Source organism: Lipotes vexillifer, unplaced genomic scaffold, assembly GCF_000442215.2.
Source record: "Lipotes vexillifer unplaced genomic scaffold, Lipotes_vexillifer_v1.1 scaffold1272, whole genome shotgun sequence".
Lineage (NCBI taxonomy): Eukaryota > Metazoa > Chordata > Mammalia > Artiodactyla > Lipotidae > Lipotes > Lipotes vexillifer.
In genome coordinates this window covers 1,302,768-1,318,954 of record NW_006779909.1, presented here as the reverse complement: position 1 = coordinate 1,318,954, position 16,187 = coordinate 1,302,768, and the positions used below count along the sequence as shown (strand labels likewise).

General features: G+C 38.4%; 1 protein-coding gene across 1 annotated transcript in view; it reads right to left on the bottom strand.

The window, feature by feature from the left end:
* LIMCH1 (LIM and calponin homology domains 1) overlaps window positions 1-16,187 on the bottom strand; it is a 348,851-nt gene that overhangs the window by 103,757 nt on the left and 228,907 nt on the right. The window contains 3 exon segments of the mRNA XM_007453042.1: window positions 311-421; window positions 2,441-2,471; window positions 7,987-8,093. Coding sequence (XP_007453104.1) covers window positions 311-421; window positions 2,441-2,471; window positions 7,987-8,093 — 249 coding nt within the window.

Here is a 16,187-nt window from a genome sequence, read left to right as displayed (position 1 = left end):
AAAATAAGCACTGAGCTCTTTGGCATCTAAAGTCATATACTGACAGACTGAAACTTTCTCTTTTGGAATTAAAATTGGATAAAGCTCAGATCTCCCATTCTCAGAAGGGGATAAAAGTTCAGGTAGGCGTGGGTGTACGAGGCAAAGATGTCATTGGTAAGACAAGCGGTCATTTCCTTGAGTGCATGACATATTTGGCCTGTGCAATTTTACCACATGCAACTGTAAAGATCTTAAAAACAAGCAAACGTGTTTGTTGCTTTCCCACCTTGTCTGAACATCATGGGATGAATAAGCAAAGTCAAGTTACCTTCCTCATCTGAGCCAGCAAGCCTTCAAACTCCTTCAGGTTTAGCGTTGTCCCACTGTAAGATGCACAGCTATTTGCTGCTTTGCCCAGCCAGTAAATAGTCACTAGTACCTGGGAAAGAGAACCACGCACAAAGAATTACTTTTAAACTAAAGAATCAATAATGCTTCCCTAACAGGAAAGCAGGAGGAGAGAATGTGCAACATTAATTTACAAAAACCACCATCCATGAGGTATCCATTCTAGGTAAAATCATTTCAATAAGAACCCAATGTTGCATCGGTCAACACAAACACAATTCAGTAGTTAAAATAAGACTCCAGTTTTAGGAAGAATTTGGTTGTGAGAATGTGATCTATAAGACAGCAAGGAGGAAAAATAAATCCTCCAAAATTATTTTCATGTCGTGAAGGTTTCAAATCCAGGAAGCAAAATTCTTCAGAAACTCTGGAGTCTGTCCCCAGACCAGCAAGGAAACAGGTTGTCAATCCCTTTTGAGAGAGGTGCTTTTAAAGGCCCATAATTTCTACTTGTGGGCACAGAGGTTCTGCTAAGACCACTGGCAAAAATTTTTCAAAGGAGTGATAAAGGTTAATTAGTGGTTTCCAGCACAAGATCAACAAAATATATCTAATTAAAGTCAGAAGACAGCAATGTAATGAAGAATGCAATCTGCAGAGACCTAGCTCTGGGGTACGGTTAGATTCCTATTAATCTGAGATGGGAAATTTTTAGCCCGGTCAAGACTACTGCCAATTAACAACCTTGGATGTTTAGGAATGTCTATGAACATTCACTGGTCTGAAGCTACAGTCCTAAGTTAGTCTTGTTCTGTCTTTCCAAAGAAACTGTCCGCAAAAGCGAAGGCTCTTTACATTGACTTTCCCACAGAACCCAGCAGGGGTCAGCTGAAGATGAGCTCCTTAAAATTGAATTATTGGGATCTGAAGCCTATGGAAAAGCTAAGACTATTATTTTGTTTTCACATTGGGTCTTATTGCTTCAACTAGGCTGGGAAGTATTTATTGTACCTCCCTCTACTTGCTAGGCCAGAAAATGCTTTGGACAATGTGTTATGTATACATGCTTCCGATGGCAACAGGCCCATGATATGGTTATGTGCATCATTGCTAGGACGTGACCTGGTTTCCTACCTCTGTGGGAAAATGTTACTTTAGGAATACTTCAAAACTTCCAGAAATTCTTTTCTAACTGATTGCTTACAAATAACTTTCCAGGGAGCAGAAAATTGCGAATGTCAGGACATGAACTAGAGCCATAAAATAACTAATGTGTGCTAAGAGTACGAGGCTCTCTTGAAAAGTGTAATAGGAAAACGGAAGATAGAACTGTGTTGTGTTTTAGATTATGGGGTTTCTGTTTAAAATTGTATGATGAAAAATGTCAAATATCCCTGGTTTTATAGAGGAAGAAAAAGAAGATAAGAATGAGAATGTCAATCAAATATAATAGCACCCTGAAAATTTCTTTAAAAGGGGAGGGTTACAGCCAATTTTAAAATTTTATATACAGAAGGTCATTTCTTACGTTCTTCAATTTAAACTTAAAATAAAAGAGCACTAACATACTTGCCTTGGAAAATAAGATCTCTAAATAAGATCTCTAAATAAGATCAACTCTAAAAAGTTGATTTTGGAAGGTACTAATAAAAACTCAAAAGATTAATAGGAAAAAACCCACAAAAGGTACAGGCCCACAACAGTCAACACTATTTATATTATGCTAATCTTTTCCCCAAAACAACTTGCCCAACTGCTTAATTTAATAATCCCATCTGTGCCTACCAGTGGCAAGGAAGTAATGTTAGTGCTAAAACAGATCATTCTGTGTTTAAGAAACCAAATTACAAATGGAGTGCCAGCTTTCATTTATTTATTTCTGGACTAAGCCCTTATCTAATTAAAGAGACCACCCCTCCCCGCAAAATCTACCATTTTTATTTCTATCAGAGTCATTAATTATTCTATCAGAGGCACATATAATTGTTTCCTAAGAAAGATTCTTTCTAGCAAGGCATTCGAGAGGCATTGAACTTATGAGCTAAATTTTATACTTGAACCATCAAAGTTAGAAGGAAAAAAGTTTGGAAAGTGAAATTAAAACACTTACATTTTTCAGCTTCCTGCTATAATCAAGGCTCCTAGTTTGGAAAAAGGAAAAGAAAATATGATCAGTTTCTTCACTGTGATCTTCCCTTCAACACCTTTAAGATGTATTTGAAAGCTAACATATATAATGAAATCAGCAGAGTATATTACTTTTAAGGTCTATGATTAGTGATTTCAGGTACTAAATAAAATTACTTAGAAAACAAAATACAGAAGGATAAGGTGGGATTAAAGTTCCATAGTGCACCATGGAAGGATGAATGCTTTGTAACATCTGGAAAATGAAGAATTCCATTTAAAACTACCACTGCTTATATTTGTATAATCAAAGCTAAACTGTAAAAGTAAAATTTTGCCTTGGTTATATATCACTGTCAAATTGAAATCTGACTGCACTTCCAAAATCTTCTTTAAACAAGTACTTTTAAAGAAGTTCTAAAACCTTACCTAATTAAAGAGACCTGAAAATACATGTAAAAGGGGCAATGCTATCCTAATACTTGTTCTTTTCTGCTATGGACATAAATCAGTGCTGGGGAATTAGCCATAAGCAGGAAAATATGCATGCTATGTTCAAATATACACACATGCATTCTTAAATATACATAAATGTTTATTCTCAAACTATAAACAAAAAAAGCTACTTGGTGGTACTTTCTCCATATTCATACAGTGAAATATAAAAATTTCTCCCAAATTATTTCAAAGTTTCTTTAACATGTCAACAAATAAATACTAGGAAAATAAACGCTACATTTCTTTTTTCCACAGAACTTCAGTGGGGGGGTGTTGGGGAGGGAGAATGTTAATTCTATTACATAAACTAGTCAAGAATTCCTCCAGATATTTAGATCCCAGTTACCTTATTGCTGCATACTCTGACCCAAAGTACATATTAATGAATAGATGCACAATTTTAAGTCAATTGAGACTTGAGGGACTAGAAAACAATGTAGTCTATAGTCTATACTAATCTAGTCTATACTAAGGAGATAAACCATCAACAGAGACTTAGACTGTAAGAAGCAGTGGTCCAACTTGGATTTGATTAAGAGCATGTTTTCATGTTCCCCCCTATTAACAGAAAGAAAGATTTGTCATTATCTGCTTAGATATTTGCTAGGATTTAAAAAAATTTAACAACAACAGTAACAGCAGCAAAACCAGATGAAAACAAAAACCTATAGAAGATTTGAAATCTTTGTGAAAAACAACTTAAGAACAGGGAACATAAGACTCTTTCTGCACTGCCAACGATTGTTCTTTGACTAAAATTGTGACCCAGTTCTAAAAAAAAAATCACGCTTGGCACACAGTAGGAGCTCACAAAATATTTGTTTGAATGACTTCCACGTAAACAACCAATTATGTGAAAATGCTCCCACAGTTTTCAGAGACATCCTCGGGAGCAATCCAAAGGCTTTCCTCATTTTCATCCAATTGCTGCGATTCCCTGGAATGATACTTGCTGCATGCCCTTCTGGATTATGTTTTCATGTCCCATCAAGGTCGTCTGGCACCCATTACAGTAGAGTTCACGAAATTACACACAGAGTAATCATTTGCAGTTTTCCCTCTCTCTTCCTTTATAGTCTACTCAAGTTACTTTTCAAAAAAAAAAAAAAAAAAAAAAAAGAAGAAGAAAAATTACCCACAATGAAAGCTAATCTAAAGAGTATTTTTCAAAAGACAATTTCAAAAAGCATCAACATTTCCTCTTTGGGATCTACCCCTCTACCTATTGCTTCCGCTATTAATTGGTGTCAGTAGGGGGTTCTCCATCTCTGCTAATGTTTGGCTCAACTTTCAGAGGGGAAAGCGGAAAAATATAGCAGTTCTACTTTCATCTTCCATAGCTATGAAATCTACATATGTTGCAAATGTCCCCTGGACAGTGCCAAGTTAAACCAGCATCACTTACAGAAAAGTTGTGAAGCAGATAGCTCATTCCATGCCCCAATCTTCCCTAATACTAGAAAAGATTTTCTAAGTACCAGAAATGAATTTATGGCATAATTTTTAATATAAAGTTCTTTAGGTGCTTCTAAATATTCATACAGTGAAATAAAAATGTTTCCTCCATAATTATGCCAAATTCAACAACCTACAACACTTGTGGACCACCCCTCCCACCACGCTCATCCTTGCTCATTACCCTTCTACCACACTGGCTGGCCACTCTTCTTTCTCTTTCTAGACATCAAGTTTGTTTCTCTTCCCAGCCTTTCTACCTGATTCCTCTGCCCTGAATACCCTATAGATCTTAGCATGTCTGGCTAGCATGTCTTGCTTCCCATTCATGTCTCAGCATGTCTGGCTTAGCATGTCTTGCTTCCCATTCATGTCTCAGCCCTCAGCTGAAATGCCACGTCTTTAGAGAGACCATTCTTGACCACCTTTCTTTTTTATTTCCCCCGTTTGACTGAGATATAATTGATATAAAACGTGATGTAAGTTTAAGGTATGCAACACAGTGATTTGATATATGTATATATTGCCATGGTCACTATCTTTTACACCATCTATTTTATTATTCTTTTATTTTCTTCTCAGCACTTATCACTCTCTGCAATTTTTAAAAATTTACTTATTTACTTCCCATTTCTTGACACAGGGTATAAATTCCCTGTGAACAGGGGGCCTGTTCTCTAGTGACTGGAAAGTATCAGACACATAGTAGCTGCTCAGTAAATCTTTGTTGAATTAATGAAAAATGACATGGGGAAGGCGATGGGCAAGTATTGCTTAACGAAAATAATAATCTCAAGTGAAGGAAAAACTTAAAAGGGAAGAAAATGAGGAGAAGAAATGCAAAAATGGGAGACAGATGGAAAGGTATGATAAAGAAGGGAAGGGAAGCATAGGGAAGAGAAGGAGACAGAGAAAAGAAGCAGAGAGAAAGAGAAAAAGAACAGAGAAAAGAAGAGGAGAAGGGGAAGACTGTCCAGTAATTGAGAAGTGACTGTCTCTGTGCCACTGGTCTAAGTGACTTTTTTTCCTTTAGGTTGCTTTCTGTGCCTTTGAACTAAAGTCGCTTTCTTTAGAAGTTGGTTGAACCATCTTCCCAGATCTGCACTGAGAAAGCTTTAGCTAGAATCATACCTGAAAGAACATTCTGTCCAATATCAAACATGCTAACATTCTCATTATAGGGGTCTGGGAAGGAGAAGAGAGGGAGAAAGGAGCACCTAAATACATAATGTAAATATTTACTGAAATAAAAGGAGAAACTGACAGTAATACAATAGTAGTACGGGACTTTATATACCTACTTAAATCAACGGACAGATCATCCAGACAGAAAATCAATAATAAAACATTAATAATGTTTTATTATTAATTTATTAATAACAAATTAATATTTATTATTATTTTATAATTTATTATTAATTTATTATTTATTTTTTAAAATCAATAATAAAACATTAGTTTCAAATGACATATAAGATGGATATGTCATCTTATATATGACATATAAGATTAGATATATAGAGAACATTACAACCAAAAGCAGCAGAATACACATTCTTTTCAAGTGCACATGGAACATTCTTCAGGATGAATACCACACACATACACACACACACACACACAAAGAACATTCTGCCCAATTCCATTTTATAGATGAAGACACAGAGCCCTACTGAAGCAAGGGAGCTTGCCTAGGATTATAGACCTGGGGGTAGCAGATGTAGAGGTAGACCTGAGATTTCCCGATGCTCACGGTTTTGTAGAAAAGCAATAAAGTGATATGAGCTCTGAATTTCTAAAACCAATCAGTCTCAGAAGCCTCCTGGTTTAGTAACATATTGATTTAAAGTGACTCTTAAAAAAAAATGAATGCAGCTGCCAACAGTGTCAGAGTGAACTTTCCTTTACACTCTAATCAATGTGTGTGTAACAAGTGATTACCTACCAAGTCACAGAGTTACTATTGTTTCTGGTCACTTGCCACCCAGGTGAAACTATGAATGTGAGATGAGGCAGAACCTGAAACAATTTCCTAAAATGAATAATGATTTATAGAGGCTGGATTTAGGTACAGAAATAAATGGAGCATGTGAGGACTAAAATGAGGTTTATGGTGGTTTACATATTCAAATATCATAATTTTTATTCTGTTCTTTTTACACTTAAGTAAAAATTTTCCATGAGAAGTATTAAAGAGAGGTCAAAAGGTACAAACTTCCAGTTATAAAATAAATAAGTCATGGGGATGTAATGTACAGCATGACAACTAGAGTTAATAACACTGTACTGCATATTTGAAAGTTGCTAAGAAATTGCTAAGAGAGTAGATCTTAAAAGTTCTCATCACAAGAAAAATAAACTTTATATGGTGACAGATGTTAACTAGACTTATTGTGGTACACATTTTGCAATATATACAAATATGAAATCATGTTGCACACCTAAAACTAATATAATAGTGTATGTTAATTGTACTTCAAAAAAGAAAAGGCACATTGACAACAGAGAAGTGCTTTTTACATAATCAATCATGGCTGACTCCCCCTTATTCCCAGTCATAAATCATAAAATCCAAAAATCATAAAGTCCAATATGAACTCCAACTTGATTTCATTTCGTAGTTTCAATTATTTTTCCCCATCATTAAGAAAAAGCCAGTATCGGCAAATAGCACAAAATTAACAGCTCTGAATTTGGGTTTCTTTCTCTTTTCTGTCCTTCTATGATAAAATGACCCAAAAGTAATCAAAAGGAGAAGTGTAGCCAGTCCAAAGATGCTATCTATGTAATTAAGCTTATTATTAAAGCATATTAATGCCAAATACTATTTGACTGATTTCAAAAATGCTTTATCTGAATTTGGTAGAGTCTGAAGAACTTTTAAACTACAGGACAGTTACCTCTACCATCTCAAAAGGACTTTTCATCTCATTACTCTGCTCATGAGCTATTTCTTCATAGAGAAGCACATTGCCTTTTCTTTTACTATAACATTCTTTCCCAAGAATTCTTTGGCCCCAAACGTGGCTCACTGAGTAGATACAGTCAACAATAGCCAAATGGCCAATGATCCATCTTCAAAGAACTTGATCACTGACACATATGAGAAAACAGTTACAAATGTAAATGAAGAAGAGATTTTTCCATAATCTATTGACTTCTTTGCATAATAAACAGAGTTCAAATCTGTTTAGGAGTTTGCAGTCTTCCAGGAGCCTATTCATATGCCCAACTGGAGCCAATAAAAGCTTTGTGTCTAACCCAAACAGATTTGTGCATATTTCTCCCTTGCCTCTCCCTCTGTTAAGTTTCACTTAACATTTTCTTCCCTTTCTCTAAAATTCTAACTCTATATTCATGATTTTTGCATTTCAAAAAAATATGTTTGATCAGAATGAAAGCTATACACAAGGGAAGGCCAATGTGGTTTATTTTGAAAGCTAGGTTTTTACCTTCACATTTTAATTTTATTAGGCATGCCCAATTCTCTGCCTCTTAGACCTTACATCATCATCACAAAACTGCAAATCAAACCATAAATGGGTTTCCCTTGAACATAAATCATGCATTACTTACTTGACTGTTACTCTGTTGGACGTATCCTGTAGGTCACTCGGGTCAAAAAGTTGAGATTCTTTAAGGCCAAGCTCTTTACAACCTCTCAAGAATAATATGATATTGTCCTGGAAGGAAGAAAAGAAATCCAAGTCTATATTATTTTATATTATTTTATGAACCAGCCTTTCTTCTTTAATAGTCCAAATTACTGGAGGGATGTCAGTCATTAAGGCAGCGAGAGTCAGGTGTGAGTCATGGCCTGTTGGATAATAAAATCATACCTCATTAGGAAATGCTGGAATAAATAGACACTTCGAACTTCTAAACCTGCAGCTATGTCAAATTCATTTTTTTCCCTTTATCTTTTCACATTTGTATAAAACTGTAAGTTAAATGCCATTGGAAAGTAGAAATTAGCAATTTGGGGGAAATAGTACTCAAAACCCATGAATTCCCTATTGCTTCAAAGTTTTGTCCATGTCTTATTGCCTAGAATCTGATATATATATATATATATATATATATATATATATATATATATATATTTAAATAGGTTTTACTACCCAAGTGTCATCTTCAACAAGTTTTTCTTTTCAATTGATCTTCAAAAATATATCCTTATCTAAAAAAAGGGTACAAATGAACTTATCTACAAAACAGAAATACAGTTTGTAGAAAACAAACTGTATTTCTATTTTGTAGATAGGTTCATTTGTACCCTTTTTTTAGATAAGGATATATTATAGTTACCAGGGGTAAGGGCGGGGGAGGGATAAATTGGGAGGTTGGGATTGACATATACACACTACTGTATATAAAATAAAATAGATAACTAATAAGGACCTACTGTTTAGCACAGGGAACTCTACTCAATACTCTGTAATGGCCTATATGGGAAAAGAATCTAAAAAAGAATAGATATATGTATGTGTATAACTGATTCACTTTGCTGTACACCTGAAACTAATACAACATCATAAATCAACTGTACTCCAATAAAAATTTTTTAAAATACATCCTTTATCAATGGGTTTTGACCAATAATACCTCTTTGTGTACTTATAAACTGAATTAATTGTGATGGGGAAATCTAGACTTAATTGGAAAGGGAAAAATGAGGGGGCAAGGAAATCTTTTGAATATAATGTCAAAGACCCTCCTCATGGTGACAAATTTCTCTAGCAGGTACAAGTTTACTTTGACCTGGCAGAGTAGCAGACACAATCAAAAGCTGAGGAGGGTTCTGGTCTTCATCTCTTGGGAGTCATTAAGAATAAATAAATGGCTCTGGAAGGAACTGCAAATTGTGAGTCATACTTTTGGAACTCTAGGATGTTAGCAGCAGGTTCGTCAGTTATAAGTCTCCAATTATCCTCTTCCTAAAAGACTTCTGAAGAGCTAACTGGTCCCATCAGGTAGTTCAAACTATAGGAAAGGAATGATGAAGGCTGGTTCCAGGAGGCAGATCAATGTGAATCCATGTAAATGCTCTAAGAAAGATGCTACAAAAATCTGAGATAATGGTGGTGGCAAATAAATCATATATTCACCCAAGTGCAATTTAACAAAGCGAACAAGAATCATAGTATTTCCCAATGACCAGTGTGTAGGTAGGATTCTAAGATGGTCCCCAAGAATCTCACCCACTGATGGACACACCCTGTATAGTCACCTCCCCTTGAGTGCCAGTGGAACCTGTGCATGAGATGGGTTATCACTCTGTGATTAGGTCATTAACCAGTGGCTTTGAGTTGATCAAAAGAAAGATGACCTGATTGCACCTGACCTAATCAGGCGAGCTTTTCAAAGAAGGTGAAGTCAGAGTTCCTGCTGGCCATGAGTTCTATAGCTGCAAGGAGATGCCTTCTGTCAATAACAACATGAGCTTGGAAGAGGCTTGGAAGAAGCTCAGCTTGGACTTCAGCCCCTGCCAACGCCCCAATTTCAGCACTGTGAGCAAAGTATTCAGTCACGCCATGTCCATACTTCTGATTACAGAAACTAAGACAATCAGTGGGTGTTGACTGAAGATGCTAAGTTTACAGTAATGATTTATGCAGCAATAAAAAAATAATACATCCAGGTTCAAAATAACAAGAATAATAGCAATAAACTGCTAACGTTTATATAGCCCTTATTATATGCCAAGCATTCTTCCAAGAATTTTACATATATTAGCTCACTTAATCCCTGCACAACCTTATGAGGTAGGTACTATTATCATCCTCATTTTACAGATGAGCAGTATGAGGCACAGAACAATTAAGCATCATTAAGGCCACACAACCAGCAAAGGATGGAGGTGCAAAACAACATGGCGTATGTGAGGAATTTAAGCATCAAATCTGAGGCCGGTATCAAAGGAAGATGAGGCTTTGGAGTCAGGGTCTGATCATGGGGTCCTTGAAGGCCATGGAAGGCAGGCTATGGAAGTCACAGAGGGGTGGTGATCTGAGAAGTAAATGCCCAAGTCTGCAGCAGAAGTAGATTGCTGGGGGTAGGCCTGGGCGGGGGAGGTAGAGGGTGTGAAGGAAGGGCTTAAGAGGAACAAGACAGGAGACAGGGAGACCAATGAGGAGATACTCGAATCTCACTTCCCCCCATGGAGGGTGGCCCACCCCAGAATGTTTTCTTTCCTGTGCCCCTGGATTTTTCAGTAGGTAAGAAGTACCATCATTCACAATATCTGTGTCCTTCACAACACCTCTTGTAGACTGACCATGAGCTGGTAAGAGTCTGAAGTCATCCATACCCTTCACAGTCTCTCCTGCAATTACTTTGCATGTTTTAAAATTATCCAATTCTCCTTGGAGTTTTTCTATTTTCCCTCCCATCTCCAGAAGTTTGTAGAGGTTCAGGTGAGTCTTTTCTAGGCATGCAACCCTCTTTCTGGTTAGCTTAGGAGCTCTGAGGGTTTCTTACCCAGAGGAAAGCAAAGGATGGGTCCCGGAATTCTCTAGGAATCATTTGGGACCCCATTAAAAGGACCAGACTTGTGACCCACCATGTGGTCCCATCAGAGGCACAAGACCGTGGCACGTCAGATTCTCAAGAAAGGCAAGAAGGTGCTCTTCCCACGTGCATTCCCGGATGCGCCCCGAGTGCCACGCTATCTTCAGCACACAAACTGCAAACACAGAAGCATTGCGTCGCCAGCTTGAACATTTTGGGCTGGGAGATTTAAATAACGGCAGGTCTCCTTCCACCTCCGTGCTGCAATCTAATGATGCTGGAAGGGAGCCAGACCCCAGTCAGGAGAAAAGCGTCCCCCGACCCCCACCCCCACCCCCGCCACCAGCCAAGAGCTAACAGGGGCAGCGACCACAGCTGGCGGGGAAGCTGTGCCTTTAATTACCTAAAATGCATCCTGCAAATTCCCATCTGCCTTACTCTTCACACTGAGTTTTTCCCACATTTACAACTCCAAGCAAAACTAACATCTTAGTGTCTTAGCTTCAGAAGCCAAGCAACACAACTGGTTCTAAAATCTGGCAAAGAAGAAGTGAAGACACCGATTTACCACAATGACTATTCAATTTAGCTCTTACTAGGGTAGTACTGCAAACTCATTAAGACTTAGGCTTCAAAAGAAGTTTTTAAAGGACTCTTCAAAAAGTCAATGTCATGCTACAACAAAAATTAGAGGCTAAAGAGACATGATGACGTAACGTAATGTATGACCTTTGATTGGATCCTAGATCCAAAAAAGGAAAAGTAAATAAGGCTATGAAAGTCCAGTTTAAATGTGGACTGTTGTTGGATAATATTATTGGATGAATGTTAATTTTCTTAGGCATGATGATGATGATGGTATTGTGGTTATATGAGAGAATGTCTTTATTTTTAGGCAAATATATGAATTATTTAGGGACAAGTTATCATGTCTATAACACAATTTCAAATAGTTCAAGAAAAAAATGTGTGTGTGTGTGTGTGTGTGTGTGTGTGTGTGTGTGTGTGTGTGTGCGTGCACAGGAGAGAGACAGAGAGAATGACATCTGCTTGTTATGGAGAAAGAAACAAAGCAAATATGGCAAAACGTTAACAATTGGTGAATCTATATCTCAAAGGCTGGCAATTTTTTCCTGTGAAGTGCCAGATAGTAAATATGGCTTTGTGGGCCTGTGGTAGTCTCTGTCAAAATGACTTAACTCTTTCATTGTAGCCAGACAAATACACAAATGAATGGAAGTTGTCAGCATCCCTATACACTTCATTTACACAAGCAGGCATCGGGCTGCATTTGGCCCACAGGCTGTAGTCCACTGGCCCTGTTCTAGGTGAACAGCATTCGGGTATTCATTATGCCATCTGTACATTTAAAAACTTTCCAAAAAAAGTTTGGAGAAAAGGTTTTTAAATTTGTCAACATGTATTCAATTCCATAGGATTGTGAGTTCCCTCGCAAAACCGGTTTCATAAAATTCAAGGAAAAAATAATGGTCACCTCAGAGACAACTACTGCAAAGTTCCTAAGGTAAATGCTCAAGTGCTACTGATGGAAAGTTACTCTTTCTGGCTAATGGAAAAGTGCTGTAACATGAGCCTCAATCCAACACAGATGGGGAACATAAAGTTCCTAAAAGAGTTCATTTCGTGCTCGACTAATAGTAATATATGGATTTATACCCCTGTTTACCTAACTACTATGCATTCTCTCCTCCTTGTTCTTGGCCCAGTGGTTTCCCATTTCACTAATTTGTGGGCCACCCCTGTTTATGAGAACATCCCCTGGGGGCCCAGGGTTGAGGCCTGAGCTTTCCCTCCTCGCCCGGGCCTCTTCTCTAAAGAAGTCCTGGTACTTCTCTGCCCTTCTCGCTCCAAAGGCAAAGGTGAAGGAAGACCCAGGATGGTCTCTACCCACAGAGTTTTACCGGCATATAGTAGGTACTCAGTAAATATTTAAAACAAATTAAGCACTACATTCTAGATACTTAGAAGAATGAAAAAAAAAAACCCCACAAAATTCTAGTAGATGAAATAATAAGGACTTAGAAGCATCTTATCTTTAGGATTAACTTTCATGATCCGTCAGATAGCTGGATTTGTTCAAGATACACATAAACAGAGGTTTGTTTTTGAAAAATTGTCTAATTAGACAATGGAAATGAGAGAAGAACAAATGTATCATGGAATACATAACATAACATAACAGCTTTGGAGTCAGGAGGACTCCAGTTAGAATTCCAGCCTCATCCTTGTACTAGTTATGCAGCCTTGGGCATGGTTCCTAACCTTCTCGATCCTTGAATTTCTAATCTGTGATGTTGGGGGGGTGACATCAACCTTACAGAGTTGTCAGAATTACAGAAACTATATATAAAGAACACAGCCCAGTGTCTGGGAACTTCCAGGTACTCATTCTATGTAAGTTATGTATTATCGTGGCATTATTGTCAACTCAGGTCAAGAAGGGACCATAAAAGGTGAGATGAAGAACAGTTTATCCATCTACAAAAAACTAGACATGGTGTATATTTATAGCCCTTGCCAGTTACATGGGAGATTTGTTTTTTTAAAGGGTAGTTGCAATTGTTGTTGTTTAGTTACTGTTATAAATTGCCAACTTGACACTTTTATACAGGCAGCCTCAAACTTAGGTACAAGCTATGTACCAAAAGCCCACTTGTAAGATGGCGGCTTGTAGGTCATCATTTGTAATTATCTCACAGAAACAGTCTTTGTATGGTGGTTCCCAGTTCAAGTCAGAAAGGCTGACTTAGTCCAAAATGTACCTGAAGGGGAGTCCTAATTACACTATGGAAACTAATGGCTTTGCAGAACAACATTTCAGTAGGAAAGCGTATTCAGAAATGCCTGCCCAACATATATACAATGGAATATTACTCAGCCAGAAAAAGACACTAAATTGAGTTATTTGTCGTGAGGTGGATGGACCTAGAGTCTGTCATACAGAGTGAAGTAAGTCAGAAAGAGAAAAACAAATACCGTATGCTAACATATATATGTGGAATCTAAAAAAAAGAAAAAAATGGTTCTGAAGAACCTAGGGGCAGGACAGGAATAAAGACACAGATGTAGAGAATGGACTTGAGGACACGGGGAGGAGGAAGGGTAAGCTGGGACGAAGTGAGAGAGTGGCATGGACATATATACGCTACCAAATGTAAAATAGATAGCTAGTGGGAAGCAGCCGCATAGCACAGGGAGATCAGCTCGGTGCTTTGTGACCACCTAGAGGGGTGGGATAGGGAGGGTGGGAGGAAGACGCAAGAGGGAGGGGATATGGGGATATATGTATATGGATAGCTGATTCACTTTGTTATAAAGCAGAAACTAACACACCATTGTAAAGCAATTATACTCCAATAAAGATGTTAAAAAAAAAAAAGAAAGAAAGAAATGCCCAACCGTGCTCTAGGCTGTAGTTGGCTGGAGGATTCCTGAGGCCATAGAAAAGGCTTCCTTAGCCCAAGGCAGCACCTCAGGAGGGAAAGGCAGGAGTGAGAGAGGAGAAAGGTGGGCCAGCAATTCATTCCAGTGCAGCCCCCTGAGACACATCACTGTCTCATCTAGGTTCTCCCTCCTGTCTTCAGAAGGTGAGCAAGGACCTGCTGGCTACCTTTCCCTTTCTCTGCTGTCATTTCCCACTGGCAAGGGGTTTCTCCCTTTCCTTGATCCACTGTGGAACAGCGTGCAGCTTTCTGGCTCTGAGGAAGGCACCAGCACTTAGTGGTTCTCTAGGGAAACCAGACAGGTAGTGTGTGTGTGGGGGGGCTCTACCCAATCTCCTTGGCTTTATTTCCTTTACAGCCAACAGGGAAAGGGCAACACGATGATGGATTTGGAGTTCACAGAAAATGAATGTAACGCTCATTTGGGTTTCAAATGAACCCAGACGCCTATATTGCCAGGTATTTAAAATGCAATATATATATAAAGCAACATATAATTTTCAGTTTCTATAAATGAAAAGACCAGGTGGAGGTAGCAAAATGTAAACTGAGATTACACCTGGTGAACTTATTATTTTAATACATTTTCTATAATAAATACTTGCTTCAAAAATCTTAAGGATTAGGATATCTCAGAAAGATTTGCAAGCATATCAGAGAAGATCCAGACTTTCTGGAAAATCGATAACTAACACCAATGTTACATTCCTGTTCTATATATAAGGCTTAAAAAAAAAGAAAAAAACCATGATTTTTGTTAGGTTTCTTGCATTTGAAGCGAACAAACTCCCTTTAACAGAAGTGCAATTATGAACTTCAGAACTTAAGGAATACACTACCAAAATATCTCTAGGAAATTACCCTACAGTTAATAGAATTTGGGGATTTCCTGTACCTGCCGTGTGTTCATGGTTGCTCTCCTAACCTGTACGGGTTCCAGCCTGGCTCCATTAATTGGCCAATGTCCAGCCACAATCACCACTCGCTAGACTTTCAATGCATTTGAGTTTGCCAGGAGCACTTAATGAGGATACCAGGCCTTCCACTGAGAGGCGAGACCTGCTCGTTCTGCCTGGGGGAATTCTGGGGAAGCCTGACCCAGAAGGTGGCAGCTGGGTGGCTGCTTGAAGGCCAAGAAACCACTTTATGGATAGGAAATGAGCAGAAGCACAGCGGATGCCAGGGAGAGAATGTAAGGTTGGAGAAGGGAAGAAAGTTCTAAGAGGTAAGCTTGAGAGAGTTGTGAGAGGCTTGTGAAGGATTTGGACTGTCCTCTAGACAGTGGGGAATCAAGGCCAGTTGATGAGGACAGAAAGAATCCTGGGAGCCGACCTTTATTTTAGGAGAATATGTCAGGTGGCAGCAGGAGAGATCCACTGGGTGGGGGAGAGGGTCCGTTTAAGAGAGAATTACAAGAGCTCAGGGAGAGATGTGGAAAGCCTGAACTCATCCAGAAGCAGTAAGGGCAGTAAAGGGGGAGGATGAAAGCACCCCTTGTTGGCTTGGCGGTTGAGTGGATTTAGGAGCAGAGGCGAGGAGAAGGAAGGGGGTTTGGTTGATGATAAGGTTTTCAGTCACTGGGACCATCTTAAAGAATAGAGGGAGGGGAGAGCTGTGAGAAACAGAAATAATAAATTAAGCTTGGAACATTCCATATTCCAATAGCCAGAGCTCATTGGGAGCTTATATTTGGGTCGGCTAGTTAGTGGCTGGATGACCTTGGGCAAATTGCTTACATGGTCTCTGCCTCAGCTCTCTCTTCGAAAGCCTAAGTTCTTACAAAGACCTACAAGGCCCTACACG